This window comes from Phasianus colchicus, chromosome 7, assembly GCF_987193195.1.
Source record: "Phasianus colchicus chromosome 7, bPhaCol1.hap1.1, whole genome shotgun sequence".
In the NCBI taxonomy this organism is placed as follows: Eukaryota; Metazoa; Chordata; class Aves; order Galliformes; family Phasianidae; genus Phasianus; species Phasianus colchicus.
In genome coordinates this window covers 27446338-27462933 of record NC_143442.1, presented here as the reverse complement: position 1 = coordinate 27462933, position 16596 = coordinate 27446338, and the positions used below count along the sequence as shown (strand labels likewise).

General features: G+C 37.3%; 1 protein-coding gene across 4 annotated transcripts in view; it reads right to left on the bottom strand.

Moving 5' to 3' along the window:
• The window catches only part of HECW2 (HECT, C2 and WW domain containing E3 ubiquitin protein ligase 2), a 186022-nt gene that overhangs the window by 109071 nt on the left and 60355 nt on the right, over positions 1-16596 (bottom strand). For all 4 annotated transcript variants that reach the window (XM_090144283.1, XM_090144285.1, XM_090144284.1 and 1 more), the window contains exon 2: positions 9413-9753. In XM_090144283.1, coding sequence (XP_090000409.1) covers positions 9413-9704 — 292 coding nt within the window. In that variant the 5' untranslated portion in view covers positions 9705-9753. The remainder of the gene's footprint in view (positions 1-9412; positions 9754-16596) is intronic.

The following is a 16596-nucleotide window of genomic DNA, read 5'->3' as shown; positions in this document are numbered from 1 at the left end:
TGCAGTTACTTCTGCTCAGCCAACAGGCAGAAAAGAGTAGCACCAAGATAATTATCTCCATTAATCCAAAAGGTGATAATTTTTATTCAACAGCTTGAACAGGAACGTATTCAGTTAAGTGTGCTGTAATTAAGACTGTTTTGTAAAATGTAAATCTTAGGTGCTAACGATTCAGAAAGTCTAGCTGAACAAATAACAAAAGACATAAACCCACTGGGATAACTGGGTAAAACCCCAGTGATGTCAGGAGGGTTGTGTTTGCTTTTACTTGCAGAAAAGAGATTACTTTTTCATTTTTAAAGCAAAAAGTAAAATTAACTTTTCATCCTATTGTTCAAGTATTTTACAAGTTAAAGATTGTAACAAAGAAATGGCATTGTGGGCTTTAGATTAAGTACTACCCCATAAATAATTACTTCAAAAATCTTTCCCATTGTTGACCTTAGTAGATTATTTCATCTCTACCAGTATCTTGAGAACAACCGCCTTTAGGTAAAACTACTGAAATTCAGAGATGAATCTACGTTGATAAAATGGTCAAGTGAATCTTCCTCTTCCCTGCAGGCTACCATCTGCTGAACTGTGTCATGCATGAAACTCTGCGTACAAATGAAAGTACAGCGAACATACAATCTTTTCTTCCTTTTTTCAAAAGGCCATTGTTGCATATTTATGTGACAATACTTAAGTCACAATAGCGACATAAAATACGACAATACCTACATCACAATAGTGACATAATGTTTTTATATATTAAAGTTTATATATTTGTGACATATTTATGTCACAATAGTGAGAATGTTATGTGTCTAATATTGCACTATGATGTTCTACTATGTGTATTTCATCTCATAAATCCATTTAGACCTAGTTGTCTTCATATGCAAGAAAGCGTTTCCACATTTGACAGTGAAGATGAAACATGGATTAAGGTCCTGATCTTGCAATGCACTGAATGCCTTTAATTCTTAGTCCTTTTCAGGAGTGACACCTGGTAAGTCAAAGCTTTCAGATAAAATCTGTCTGAAGTCATCCTGATGTCTAGCTCCACTCACGTTTACTCATCAGAAAGCTCAACCTCCCTAAGAAGGAAGAACTCATAGAGCACAAGAGTTTATCTCATCTCTTAATATCTACTGGCAATTGAACAGAAAGGATCAGAGAATTACTGTCAGGGAAAATTTCAAACTGAATTCCTAATAATATTTTCCATAAGAAAAATTGAAACTGGTGACCTGTATCCATCAAATCTCCATCTGCATATGGTTCAAGAGAGCTTGATATTAACAGCAATGTCCAGCAACAGATCAAGCTCAAACTCAATTCTCAGATATTTACTTAAACAAATATCCCTTGTCCAGTTCCCTTAAGATCTGATTGTGATTATGTCATCTCCATTATGATACAAGTTATTTTGAATATATTCTCTAAAATATCAAATTCTATAAAATTTCAAAATAAGCCTCCTTACATCCACTTAATCCTTTATAGTATGTATCTTACTTCCTCCATGAAAGGTAAAGAAAATTGCTGCATCTTTTCCTCTTCTCCCTAGCGCAGTACATGGGAAATGTCTATTATTTTTAAAGGAACTGTATGCACAAGTTACTGCATGCTGGGATATAAAGGATTCATTTATTCCAAAGTCAGGGCAAGAATGACAAAAGCAATGAACCTAACACTTTTTTTTTTTTTTTTTTTTTTTTTTTTTTTTTTTTTTTTACAAACTTTCAAGGACTGCTAACACACTAACAATATAACGAGCGATTAGTGATTTGAAATACCCCAGAAAATCGAACACTTGGACATGAACTCTTGAATGACTGTTAGACAAAAGAGGGCAATCGTGAGAAGAGTCTGACCAGACCTTGGAACAAAGCTCTGAGGTATGTGATCTGCTATCCTGAGAACTGGCTGCCCACCAGAGAGAGCCCTGAGGTCCTGAATGCTGCTGGGCAGAGAGACAAGAAACACTGCCAGTGCAGACTTCTGCAAGCTTTGTTTATCCCAGCTAAGCAGTCACTGAAACTGCATTCTTACAACACCTTCACCTCCCATTAGGGCATCTTTTGTGCCAGATGTGTCTTGATGGGCTTGCTAGGGAGGGGAAGCTGACTACATTGATGCCGGAACCTTCATTAACGTTCTCCAGCCATAATTTAAGATCCTGCATAACCAACACCAGCATCTATTAAATGGATGTATTAACCATACCCACCAATAAAAAGATCCTGCATATCCAACACCAGCATCTATTAAACAGATGTATTAACCATACCCACCAATAAACTGTTATGTTCCGGTATGCATGTTTTCACCTTTTTAACTGATACCACTTTTAATTATATTGATCAGATCCTTAACATATATATTTAACACCCAGCTTGATAAATCCATGCAGGTGAAGGAGCCAAAGACTTGATAAAAAATTTAAAGGAGGAATTCTAACACTGTGCATAATGCAAAAATGATCCATAACCTATTACTTACATGAAACAAATCAATGGGTGAATTATAATTTTCCAAATTATTTTGAAAATAATACCGTATGGTATGTTCCTATGATGATAGAAAACAGCTCAGCAGGTGTCTTTAAAAAACGCAAAATGAGAGCCCCTTCCAAACAAATATAAAAAGACACACTAACGTAAGGCAACACTATGATAAAATGGAAGATTACCAATTCAGAAATGTACATTGTTTAAGATTAATCAGTGTTTACATTTGCCATCTTCCCATCTGCTGGAACAGCCACTTGCCATCAAAAAGGCAGGGTGGGAAGCATACTGCTTTCTCTCCAAAGGACTGTAAACGCTGTCACACCAAAACCTTTTGCTGTGAAAAGATAGCGACAACAAAGCTGAAAGAGCTCTGCCTGAAGCTACATCTGTCTGGTTTTGAGGTCAGGGGTATCTCAAAAACTTGAAACACAATTAACTGAAAAGTTTAGATATTATGGCAAAACTTAATCACAACCTGAACTTCTTCCTGATATAAATATCATATTAAAATATTCTATTTTGCTTTTTAATCTGGAAGTTAATTCCTTTCTTCTTAAACATGCCAAGTGTCTTGTAATTCAGTGAGTGTATTTTCATAAGGAATCTGCTCTATGCAAATAAAATACATAGAGAAAGCATCTTCTATTCATTTTCAGCTTTTGCAGCGAAGAGAAGGTATTGTACTGCCCTTACTGTGATTTTTGAGCAAAATTTATTGGATTACAACTAAGGAGGAGAAAGTACCAAATTTAGTGTGGGGAAAAAAGTAGCTTTGCATATGGCTCAGGATCTATGAAGAAAGAGCAGCGTAAGATAAAAACGTAACACCTAGAAGGAAAGCTGGCTTCTGAAGACCCTTGGTTTATTACTGATGTTTGTTTTAATCACTGTAAGCCTTATTGCATTTTACGATCCAGTTCATGAATTAGGTTCCTCTTTCCACTACCCTGCGCAAGAAATGGCTTGCAAGCTGTCACATCTTTCCATAATACTACTAAGTCAATATGAAACAGACTGGTGCCAATCCCAGATGCAGGCCAATGTGAGTTCAAGTTCCCTCCTTTATTCCTTCTTAGGGTTTCCTATGAGGTTAGCTTTACTGTATATTTCATTTAAGCATTCATCTGCAGCATTATTTTCATGGACACATCAGCATACCCAGGGGTGCCTTTTGCAAGAGCGTTGGAGCCAGAGCTAGGTTTTTTTTTACTATTATTTTTTAGAGAGAAAAGAATCACCACAGTGTTTAGATATTCAGCCAAGACAGTGACAAAAAAAGTCCCCACAGCTTGAGTCACAAGGAGCACAAAGCTTCTTGGAAGTCTAAGCCAAAGCTTCTACGAAGGACCAAGCTGGGTAAAGCCTGATTCTCTTACACAGAAAGGCATATCTGCATTTTGCAAACTTCAGCAACAGCCAGAACTAGGAGTAATCACAAAATAATACTGCTACGCAGAATAACTAGCCATAAAAAAGTGCTGCTCAGATTTTCAAGTAATCATATTGCTAAAAAACAGGAAGCAAAAAAGAAAAAAGAAAAAAGTTAATAATCAGGCTTTTCCAGAAGATAATTAAGTTATTATATTCTATATTTTCTACAATGGAAACCAGAGAAATCTGTTGAGATAAAGTACCTTAAATTTTTATTATCTCTCTGTCTAATTTAAGCCACTATTTTATATGTATTAAAGGCAGTTCACATGAAAGCTTTTTTCTTTTTAATCTTGTCTGACGTGAAATGGAAAAGCTCCAACCTCCACAACCCTAGGAGGCTTAGTATAAATGTAGATCCCATCTAAATTGTCCTACATAGCTCAGGATCAGGTTTTTCTATCTTTCATTCCTTCTTGTTTTTTAAAAAGGCTATTAAATATCTATGCTGCAGGTACAACAAAAATTCAAGCAGCCTATGTGAAGCAGCTGAGGGAAATAAAAATAACCTTTGATAACCAGCATTTTAAATGTGCTAAGTCTCTCTAGAAAAGGGACATGAATCTCATCTCATAATCAGGACTCTGTCATCTATTACTTCAAAAGGTGAAAGCCTCCAGTGTAAACCCAATGGTGCTCCAGAAAAAAAAAAAAAAAAAAAAAAGGAAGAAAAAAAAAATTGACCTCTTTTTATTAAGATAGAACACTGGAAATTGACCTTTACTCTTCAGATCAGGCACAAGTACAGCACCTCCACTACAAAGTTCCCCTCTGAAGTTCATCCTGCCCTGTCACTTTCACTTGATAATCCTCATTAGTAGGCCTAAAGGTGATAAGGAAAAGCCCATTCCAGCCAAACTTAAAGCTGAATTCAAAATGATAAATCGGTATTTTGTATTCAGCAACTTCAGGTTTCATGCAACACAACTCAATTTATCCAAAGAGCTAATACTCAGGAATACCACTTCTCCTTTTCACATAGTCTCAGTGGGATACCTTTCTGTGCTCATATGGATGTACAATCTACATTCTCCACAGACCTTGCCCGTGGAGCTAAAAAGCTGCTTCAACAGACCTTCAAGGACAAGATTCCTCAAGAAGTGCTACTGACACATTAAAGAATTGAAGCAGTATAAAACCTGAAATAGTGAGGAAAAAAGAAGATGCTTTCCTCCACAGAAGACACCATCTCTCTCACTCACACTTTTCTTTCGGTAATTGTTAGGAATACATTTGGAAAAGAAAGAGACGCTCACAGTTACCCCTCAAAAAGAAATCATATCAGACTTCAGCTGAGAAAGGTGGTGAAATTTGAAGAGACTGAAGAAGGAACCATCAAACTCGCACATGAATCTAAAAACATTACTAAAATACAGAATTCTACATAGATTTTTTTTCATACTTAAGTTCAGTGCTTACATTGAAAAACTAAATATCAGGAGTTACCAGAGAGGTAACAGGTCCTGAGGACATGACAGTGAATGACTGCAATCTTTTCTACAAAACAGTATCACGTAGGTTGGAAAGACCCTGAATATCATCAGTTTCAACCATCCCCTAACAGTGCAAGTCCATTACTGAACCATGCTATGTCCATACCCTGCAGACACCGACTCCACTGACTCTCTCGGCAGCCCATTCCAATGCCTAACCATACTTTTTGTGAATAAATTCTTCCTGATATCCAATTTAAACATCCCATGGTGTGACTTGAGGCTGCTGCTTCACATCTTATCACTTGTCACCCTAGAAAAGAGACCAACATCCTCCTCACTGCAATCTCCTGTCACGTAGCTATAGGCCTTTCCTCAGCCTCCTCTTCTCCAGACGGAATAGACCTACTTCCCTCAGCTTCTCTTCCTTTGTGTTGTTTCCTAGTCCCTTCAACAGTTTTGATGCTCTTCTTTACACAAACTCGAGCAATGCAATATCAAGGGAGAGGCCCAAAAATGAACACAGTACTTGAGGTGGACTCTCTCCAGTGCCAAACACAGAGGGGACAAACAGGTTCCCAGTCCTGCTGGCCATACAAGTTCTGATGCAGGCCAGGTTGCTACTGGCTTTCTTGTCCACCTGGACACATAAATACATATTTGTTCCACATAGGACTTTTTTTTCCTCACCCATTTTTTTTTCCACAAATGTGGAAAAAATCCATATGCCCTTAAAAATATATATCTTCTATTTTCATAAATATTTAAAAGATTCAATATTTCTCTGACTCTGTATTACACCAAGAAAAAGCTCCACCTACTATTCCCCACTGCAAGATAATTATCCATACCACATAGCAGGAAAACCAGTGATTGATTACTAACAGCCATATGACCAACTGTACCAACTGATGTACCTACAGGAGTGAATTTGTATAGTGATGTATACAAAGTCTTGTAAAAAGAAAGGGGCATAGCAAGCATTGAAATTCCTAATATCCCACTGCAATTTGAACCATGCAATAAAGCCACACTTCGAAGCACAGAAATAACTTTCTTGTGATAGAAAATAATGAGAGTGAATTGAATAGAAAATAATGAGAGTTAATTGAATATATTAGTGAATGAAGAAGATGGTTTCCCAGCGTGTCATTTTCAATTCCTTTTATAATGGATGTACTCTGCAAAATTAATTTGAAGTGACAAATTTACCTGGATTGCTCCTGACCTCTGACAGATCTCTCTGTACAAAAGCCTCAGCTCAGAATAATTTTCATTTTCAGAATTTCCCCAATTATTCATACACAGAATTAACAACCACTCTTTCCCCTGTACAAACAGAGATCCTGCTTTCATTATAAAAGCTAATTGTACAACCAGCATTTAAAAAAAAGTCACAGGATTGTACTTTTAGTTATTATAGAGTTTTTGTGTTTTCAGTGATGGAGAGTTTTGGTCATTTTTTGTTTGTTTTTTAATAAGGTCAAAGTATTTGCCTTTTTTTTATCTCTAGGTCTCGGAAAAATGGTGCTTTACTAGGAGTGCTGGGACACTGCAGGTACAGCATCAGGCTGGCTCAAAGCCAGAGCTGTCCCGTGTTAGTGACTGCACAAAATCTGCGTTGCTTTCAGTAGGCAGTGCCAGAGGACAGCAACTTTATAAGCAAAATGGTTTCCATTTTAAAGAAGAACCAGAATAGATAACTTTAAGCAACTACTTCAAATCTTAATAACCTGTTTGAGAACTAGGCTTCTACTTTTCTATTATTCTAAATATTCTATTATCAACCCATAAACATCCTCCTCCTAAGAAAATAGAAGTGTTCTCACTTTTCCAAGGTAATAAATTTATACTGAGTATTACAAGGGACTGAAAATCCTGGATTATACTATACAATGTTTTGGGCCAATTTGGTTCTCCTTGTAATCAATGTAAAAACACGCAAGAATCTCAGAACCAAAGCCTGCAGGAGCAATTCCTAAAATATGCAAACACTGCCTTACAAAAAATAGTCTATATCTTATCTCTAAATCTTGTTTAGATTTTTAAAAATTATGCTAATTGAAGGCTTTTAGATCACACAATTAAAGATGTAAATGTTTAAGTATGCTAGATACTTACGTTTATTTATAAAAGGAAAAAAAGATAGACAAAGCATGTCTATCAGGCTGAATATACCCTTACCTCTCAGGTTGTGCAAAACATGTGATTTCACCCTTCAAAATGATGTAGCCATCAGTCTTAAAGTTTCTGTTCAGATCTATTTTAAAATCAGTAACAAAACTCTCATCTGTGCTGATGGATATCAAGTGGCAGGGAAGAAGAAAGCCAGGTGTTGAAGGAGTTCCCAGATCTTTCATTATTTAACAAGAAATAAAGGAAAACAAACACCTCATACTCTGGTACTACACAGTAGTAATGTGCAGTTTTTAAGCCCAAGGCGGCCTAAATTTAGCTATTCTTTATAGGATTATAAGAAGCTGTAATAACTGAATTTTGTTTTGTGCTTTATGAGCTTGATAGCCTGAAGGTAGAAACATTTTTAATTATGGAAGTAGAATAAAATCACTTACAACAAAAAAAAAAAAAAAAAGAAAGAAAGAAAGAAAAGAAAAAGGGAAGTTTCATTTTTCTTCAGAGGAAACTTTCAGTGTATTTAAATCAGAATTTTTAAGCTTCATTTAGCAGTCTGCATTTTACAGCACAGACCATGCTTCAGACTGCCAGTGCTACTGGGAAGATTCACGCTCTTGGATTAAAGAGTGCATCATTTAGATAGTTTAGATGTTAGTACACATACACATCTCATTTCAAGAAAAGCTCATGCAGCTTCTCCAGTAGAGCTTTTACGACTGGGTAAGCACAGAACAGCACAAATCAATACTGTCCAGTTTGCAGATCTGCAGTAATATGGAAGGGAAAAAAAAAAAAAGGAAAAAAAATCAGGCAAAAAGAATGAGATCTGGAAACAGCCTTCCCCCAGCAAGGAACATGAAATGACACAGTAATAGGGTGTCATGGAAAAAGGTGGACAAAGTTCCAGTGGTCAGATCTGCTTCCACCAGTTTCTGCTATATCTGCTTTTGGTAGGGTAAATTGACAGTTTCTTTCAACATCAGCAGTTACATCAGAGAAGCAGTGCCAATTTTAAATGCATCACATAACCATCCCGGTTACTGAGCGCTGCCTAAATTCAGAGAGTAATTTTAGTGTGCACGAATTGGATTACTTCAGAAGGACACCAAACTCCATGTGCCTGTGATTCCACCAACTAAACACACTCCAGCTCCTTTGGACAGCTCCAAAACCACATACACAAAGCAGAAATATCTGGATCCAGGACTGACTAAACACAGTACAGGGCAAAAACCCAAATTAAATATTCTCCTGATGTCCGTGTCACAGCACAAACTGCTCTGACCTACTGATCCACACTAACTAATGCACACACTACCCACGGGCCCCTGCCCATCATCTTACAGCTAGCTCTCTTCAGCTCCCCTCCCATTAAATATATATATATATATAAACAGTGCAAGAAAGAAAAAAAAAAGAACAAAACACCACACACACACACACAAACTGTTCAGAGGATTTTCTACTACAAAAAATTTTTCTTAAACAGAAATTCTCACCCATTCAAAATACAATTTCAGTTCTAAAAAGAACTGGGGAAAAAAAAAAAAACTATTCAAACACACTGAGAATTTACTTGTCCATAAAACCACATCACGTGTCAAATTACAAGATGAATATACAGTACTTGGATTTTTTCAGTTAGTAAGCTAGTCCATAGCAAAAGTAAACATGGGAAACTGTTTGCACATTTGTTGCTTAAGAATACATTTCACCTTCTAGTAAGTCACTATGGAACCAGATCTACAGAAATTAGAATACTGTTTTCCCATAGCTCACTGCATTAAGGAAAGCAAAGAATGACCTGAAGTGATCCACTGCAATCTTATCTCTAAAAATGATGTAACAACAACAGCAACAACAACAAAAAAGCAAGAAACACAGAAATACTTCAGCAAGGTTCTGACTTACCTATGTGATAAAGTCCTATCCAGTCAGTTGGATCAACTTCTTCCTTAATATCCCAGAAAATTATGAGGTTCTGAGATTGCCCCAAGGTGTATTCATACATACTGGCTGTCAAACTAGACCTGCTATCTGAGGTCACTAAGTCAGTGTCACTGTTGGCACGTTGCAAATTCATGTTCTCAGGCATAGTGCCCTGAGATGCCAAACTCTGCAGATTCTCTGGGCTTAGAGTATACCGGAGCTGCGGGTTGCGACGTCGCACAAATAGCAGATGTTCTCGTGCTGAACTGGCCATCTCTTCTTCACTTTTTTCAATTTATGTGAAGAAGTTGTTGTTCAGTGATCTACCAGGAAGAAGAAAAAAGACAAAGTAAGACAACAGTTATTCAGTCAAACATTAAACGTTTGAATGTTTTAATCAGAACTGTTCCTAGAGAAACTTAAAATGGACTGAGCGTATCTTTTACTTAATTTACTGCTGCAGCCACCTTATTGCTGCATAAATAAAAAATAATAAAGGCATGAATGAATCATTCATGACAAACCTCAGACTTAACTATGTATCATGAAACATCAGTTATAGGCCAGAATGCAAAAAAAAAAAAAAAAAAAAAGCAAAGCATTTGAGACCATCTATCAAGCATGTGTAGCCACAGAAACAAAATGAAGTCTGGCAGTGGCCTGAGGAGTGAAGAAATAATAAAATCACCTTCTACCTAAGAAATCACAGCAGTTTATCATGTACTTTCACTACTGTTGTTTCCAACAATACTTGCTACGCACTGAATGTTTAGAATCAGAGAAATGTTAAAAATACTAATAACGCGGTTGGACGTATCACTTCAGTAGAAATAATATATCACAGGCCTGTACTACTATAAATCATTTTGTGAGAATTTTATTAAGATAGAAGGCCTTTGCTGGAATGTCATGCTAACGTCATCACCCCATACCTCCACACACAACCTGCATCTGATTATCTGTACTGAATGACTAACCATATTATTGCTTGAAAACATGCCCTCACATTACTGCAACCTGAAACAAATCACCAGAAAGGAAGACAGAAGCGGGAAAATATTAAAGCACAGGGAACAGCTTGCAGCAAGATGGAATTAGAAATGAGGAACCTCTTGGCATAAAGGAGATATGAAAACTCTATGTAATATGTTACGCGTCTTTGACCAAAGCCGTCTGCCTTTTTCAAAGAGTTATAGTTTACATGGACTTATCGTTTCTTCCTCTTACTGAGGAAATAAAACCATAAGTGTCTTCATCTGGCAGAACCATCTGCTTTGAGAAGAAAACGAACAGTCTGCTGATCTGTTTTTCAAATGAACCTGTGAAAATTATCTTGATTACTATATTCACCTGGAATACAAACAATGCATCTTCTATCTCCTCCCCATACGCTTTCCATTCTGAAAATACTTTTTCAACATTTCTGACCAGATTGCAACTTAACTAGTGACAACATCAATTATTTCATTGCAGTGTCTCCCGTCAAGGATATATAACTTAGATACATATAACAAGGATACGTAAGCTTTTATTTCTAAACATAGAAATAACCATATCCAAGAAAAATGTGTGCATGTACGCACACACCAAAAAAAAAAAAAAAGATACCTGAGTACCTTTCTTAGGCTTTCATCTTTTTTCTATCAGGCTAATTTAGTGTGTTGAAACCTTTGCCCATAGCAAGGGGGTAGAACTAGATGATCTTCAAGGCCCCTTCCAATCCAAGCTGTTCTATAATTCTATTCTACGATTCCATGTGTCACAGCCTTCAGCTGTCATACGCAGATGCATTTGTTGTCTTAAAATAACCTGAGCATAGTCAGACAATGCTGAATGCCAGCTGCTATAGCATTCCTTGTTTTAAGCAAGTAAGCTTCTAAATTGAAATAAGATAGAGTCCACTGGAAACAAATGGATTGGTTGGCCACATCCATATTATTCTAATTGTAATTAGATCTACAGTCAAATACTGCTATCAACTACATGTCTGACAACTGGTTTATTAAATAGGAACCACTGCCTGTAGAGTCCAAAAGACATTTAGTAATTACAAATAAAATCACCTACAGCACTCGGAGATCCTAAGACTATGATCCACATAATCTTAAAATAAATAAACAAATCATTTTTACGGGGTTTATTTTAATTTTTCCTGTTTTTTCTTCCACGCCACATGACTCTCTTAAACCTGTGTCTCTCCTTAACTCATCCTGAATTTTCTTTTTGTCACAATTTCAGTGTGAAAAGTTTGGAGTCTATCACAGACGCTTTTCCTTTGTTCAACTTTCCTTAAATTGGAGATGTTTTAAAATATTAAAAAGCAATTTTCGAAACATGAAGTTCAACTCAGCCGGTTATATGCAGTTCATTATACACTGTATGTGGTTCAGATTCAAACATTACAAAAAAAAAAAAAGAAAAATTCAGTCTAATAATTTTACATATAAAGAAGTGAAATGGAGATTATCATATTTACTTCACAAAATGCAACATAGTCTTTCCTGGCATAAGCAATTTTGGATGCATACACAAAACATTTTATTTTTGGCTCTGGATGTCAGCAGGATTCAGTAACTCATTTTCTGCCCTGTTCCTTTGTTTGGACATCCATGATGAACTTTGTATAGCAAGCCTTCTTCAATGAATACTGGGCAGTTAGTCTCTTCATTTCTCTGTGCTATTCCCTAGAGCTGAAAATATTGGGCAACCAGGAGCAGAAGGGTATATAAGAGATGTTCACCAACTTCCTTATGACTCACAGAAACCCACAGAGATCCGATCAGCCTCAGCTTTCCCAAGCTCTTAATGAGGTAAGCGCCAGTGGACATTATCAACTCTCCAACTAAACTGTACAGTACGCCCATCCTTTTTTCTTTTCCTTCTTTCTTGTAACAGGATCCGGCTAACAGCACATGCTAACAGCTATATTTTAAAATTCACAATGGAAGAGAGAGAATGGGCAAGATTAATTAGCAGATGGATAGTGCACTATCAAGTTAATTTTCTTCTGTCCCACATCTGGAGTTTTACCTTGCTTTTAACTACTGTGCACAGTAGTTTTACAACAGTAAAGTTACTGCAAAACAAGTGTCATACTGGAGGAGTATAAGTTAAAGACAAAGTTTGAATAGGAGAGATGTAGAAATTTCTTTGAACTGCAAAGCAGTACACTGTACCCGTGGCAACACTGACATTTGCTGGAACATATTGAAAATATATATCCAGCAGATGGACAAACTCATCCATGTATAAGCACACATGGGAATTAACTTGTGCTAGCTATAACTATCCTGCAGTTTGAAAGATAAGAACAGCCTGAGAAAAACATTAACTCCTTTCTAACAGTCAATTTTCTTAAGTCCCAATTGTTGTCATTTTGGTGAAACATGGACTTAATTATAATTTCTGAAGATAAAGTAAAACAGAAATCTAAATATTGGATGGCTGTTCCATTTTTACTTCTAAATCCAGGTGTCTTAAAAAGTCATGATATAAATAACGATTCCAACAAATATTGTAACCTGAAGTCATCAGAATCTATTTGTAGCAAACAATCTAAACTCCCATATAAATGAGTTCCTACTATGGAAAAAAAAGATCAAAAAGTCAAGACTCAGGCTTTTAGAATACTTCTCAAACTCAGCGAAACTGGCTGCAAAGGGGATCTGTTGTCAAACAAAACTCTGCCCTATATTAACTCACAATAAGCTGGGAGGTTCATTAAGGAGAATTGTACAGAAACAAAAATGACACTTATATTGTAAGAGGGCAAAAGATGATAGTCATAAATCACAAACTACAAGAAGTCATCTAAGAGGAAAAAAAAGAACCATTAAACTACTTACAGTTTGAAAATGGGAAGAAAAACTAACACGGTGTTGCTTATGTGACATCTGGTTAACAATTCCTGATGTCTGTAACTAATAACTAACAGTACACTAACAGATAAATCCTAGCAGAGATTGAAGTCAGAATTATCCTCCCACCTTTACCTCCCACCAGGCACCAGAGAAAGAGTGCTTGCATCCAGGCTGCTGTGCTGATGGCACCTAACAAGATCCGTGCACTTCCCTGACACAAAGGTGCAGGTGAGCAGGCTGAACATGAACAGAGCAAGAACTGCACCAAATGCTAGGCCATGTGGGCAAAGAACACTGTTCAATGAAATCAAATTAAAATATGGAAAGTGAATCTAAAGCACATGAAAAATAGAGGCATTTGAGAAAGTAGTGGAGAATCATTTCAGCAAACTATTTCAGCTGAAAAGTAAAACCTGTACCAAAGCTGCTTATCTGTATCAGGGCTTTCTTCAATGCTTCACAAGAAGCTTAGAGAGAAATAAGACTCGTTTCATTTTAATTTGAGTGGCACAAGTTCAAGATTATTTTTATCTACATAGACCTCTGAATTACTAATCACAGAGGGACCAGAACTTGGAAGAATGAAGAATTTTAAAGGTTCCATCTGATATACAAAATATAGACAGGGAAAATCCCTCTGATTTCACTCTTTTTCACTAATAGAAATTCAAAGGCAACCTCAAAGCACTTTTAATGTAGTCAAATATTCCATAATTCTAAAAATATATGAATGACGGTCTGGGAATTCCAGCAATGGAATAAATTCAACAAAACACCATAAAAAACAAAACAGAGTTCTCATGCTGCCTTGTTTATCTTACTCATAACCATGATTCACTTCTTGTTTATGTAGCAATCCTTTCTGAGGCTTACGGGTCTCGCTGGCAGCCTTCCCCCACAGCAGCTACTGCAGCAGGCTGGAGGAGCTGGCCCTGAGAGCAGGAACCAGCTTGGAGCAGGGGAGCCAGGGAGCTGCAGAGCAGCAGCAATGAACGCCTCTCACCTGGTCGCTGTGAGCCATGGAGCTGCACGGTGCACCAGCAGCGTGTGTCACACAGCATGGTGCTGGCTGGCCCAGGCTCAGTAGAGAAAGCACTTGAGGAGAAACACAGCAGAAGTTTAAAGTGTAGGGCTCAAACTGACCAGTCCTCAGCTCTGAGTAGCTGAAAAAAAGATTCTTTTTTCTTCAGAAAATTCAAAATTCAAGAACTTTTTTCCCCTCTCCACAGACTTCAAAGCTAGCCAATTGTTCATTCTTCTGTAGTTCTTCCAGCTGATAACTGCATTTAAAACATGCGGTACCTCCCCAAAAATCTATGGAAAAACTTCCTTTTGGTGCTGGCTTTGACGCTCAACTCCTAAAATACGCACAGACCACTTCAATAACCTGCCAGGAAATTCAAACACTCATTTCTGATTTTCAATAGAAATCTCATGGCAGAGAGAGATACACTGAAAGCTTTCAAAATATACAGGAACTTTAAAATATAGTGGTGCTAGTGTACCAAAGCATACAGAATTATAACAAAAAACATGTATTTTCCTTATACTAAATTTCTTCCAGTTAGCAATTAGTGGTGTGTCTGATAATATAAGCAATCCCTTTAAGTTTTCAAACCCATCTTGAAAACAAAGCACAGACACTTTCCTTCCAGTGCAGCCATTGGGCTTCCCCTCACTACTGCAGCCTGTTATTTCCTTACAACACTTAGCTTCCCTTTATACTGAAGTACTGCAACTAATACACTCTAGAGAAGACCGTTTAGTGATTTCTAACATGGCAGATAGATGAGGAAGGGGAATCATTTTTTAAGGCGTTTTGTTGAATCCACGTTCCTACTCTTCTGCTGTGAGTGCTGCCATAGTAATGCTATTTGCAGAAACAGGATATGGCATACAGCAACTAGACACATGCCTTTGCACCTGTTTTCAAATACAAGATACCAAAGAGTAACTTACCCTACATACATCTCAAGATGGGTACTTAACTGTCAGTGCCTCTGCACATCCATACTAGAATAACACACAGCCACAACCCATTTGCAGCTCTCTGTAAGCTGCATTTCCACTTGCCAGAAGCTCTGCCAGGAGCAGCACAGTTAGAATTCACTGCTGGCTGCAAAGCCTGCCTGGGAAGATGGGTGAAGGTTAACCACATGGTTAGCTCATGCCCTTAGCTAGTCTGCACAGACCGTGCCCTCCTGCTCCTCTCGCACTGCTCTGCCAGGGGGCTCTGCCAGATTCATGCACCAGATGCTTACTCAGCAAAGACACGAGCAGCTGATCCTCCCTGAAATGAAGGATGGACTTGGTTGCTCTTCAGATTTTCTCCCAGGCCTATTTTCTAATATTTCTGTGACTATGTGAAAATACAGACTTGGTTTGGGAAAAAATAGTAATAATCAGATAGAGATGACACAAAGTATCTTTTTCTATACAGAAACAAGATAAAAGACTCACCCTTCTGCCCAGAAGCCTTAAGCCTTTTTCTTGTCATTCCTCCTGGAGTATTTCCAAGAATTTCTGCTACAAGTTTCCTGTGATTCACATCATGGCATTTCTCTCAAAAGGTATTTTTCACTGTTGGATTATTTGGACTTTTCCCTGCTAGCTAACACATTATCAGACCGGAGGTAAGCTAACATGCCTGGATGCTTCCCATTCAGCCACAGAAAAGCAAACAATGTCACATCACTCAAGTGCAGATCAGCTATTTGTCATCTCTACTTTTCTCCACTGCTTACAAAGTAAAGGGTACTAAGGTCCCTCTACTTCCATGACCATGGCTATATCCTAAGGCTTCAAGATGACTTAGCACATTAATTAATCAACGTGTGTCATGTAATGGAAATTTTTTGCAGTGGATCAAGAAGTTCAGTATTTAAAAAAAAATACAACCACCATTACATTACATAACTGCACAGTGCTGAGCTCTCACATCAAGCAGAAAACTGAGGAGATTCTGCAGCTAAAATGTAATTACAGCTGTTCAATATTGCTACATGGAATGCTGAATCCTCACTAGATCTGCACAATAAATTAAACAATAAATTATTCAAGTGACATGAACAAGTCCAGCCATGGTGTATTGAAGGAAAGAAAAGAACATTATAAATCTAGAGAATTTCTGCTTGGAGACATTCAAGATCAGGTTGGACCAGGCTCTGAGCATCTTGATCTACCTTCAGGTGTCATTGTTCATTGCAGGGGAGGTGGGCTAGATGACCCTTCCAACGCAAATGATTCTATGAATCAAAAGAACGAGGTATGTTATCAACTAGAGAAATCACATCATTCCACTTCTCA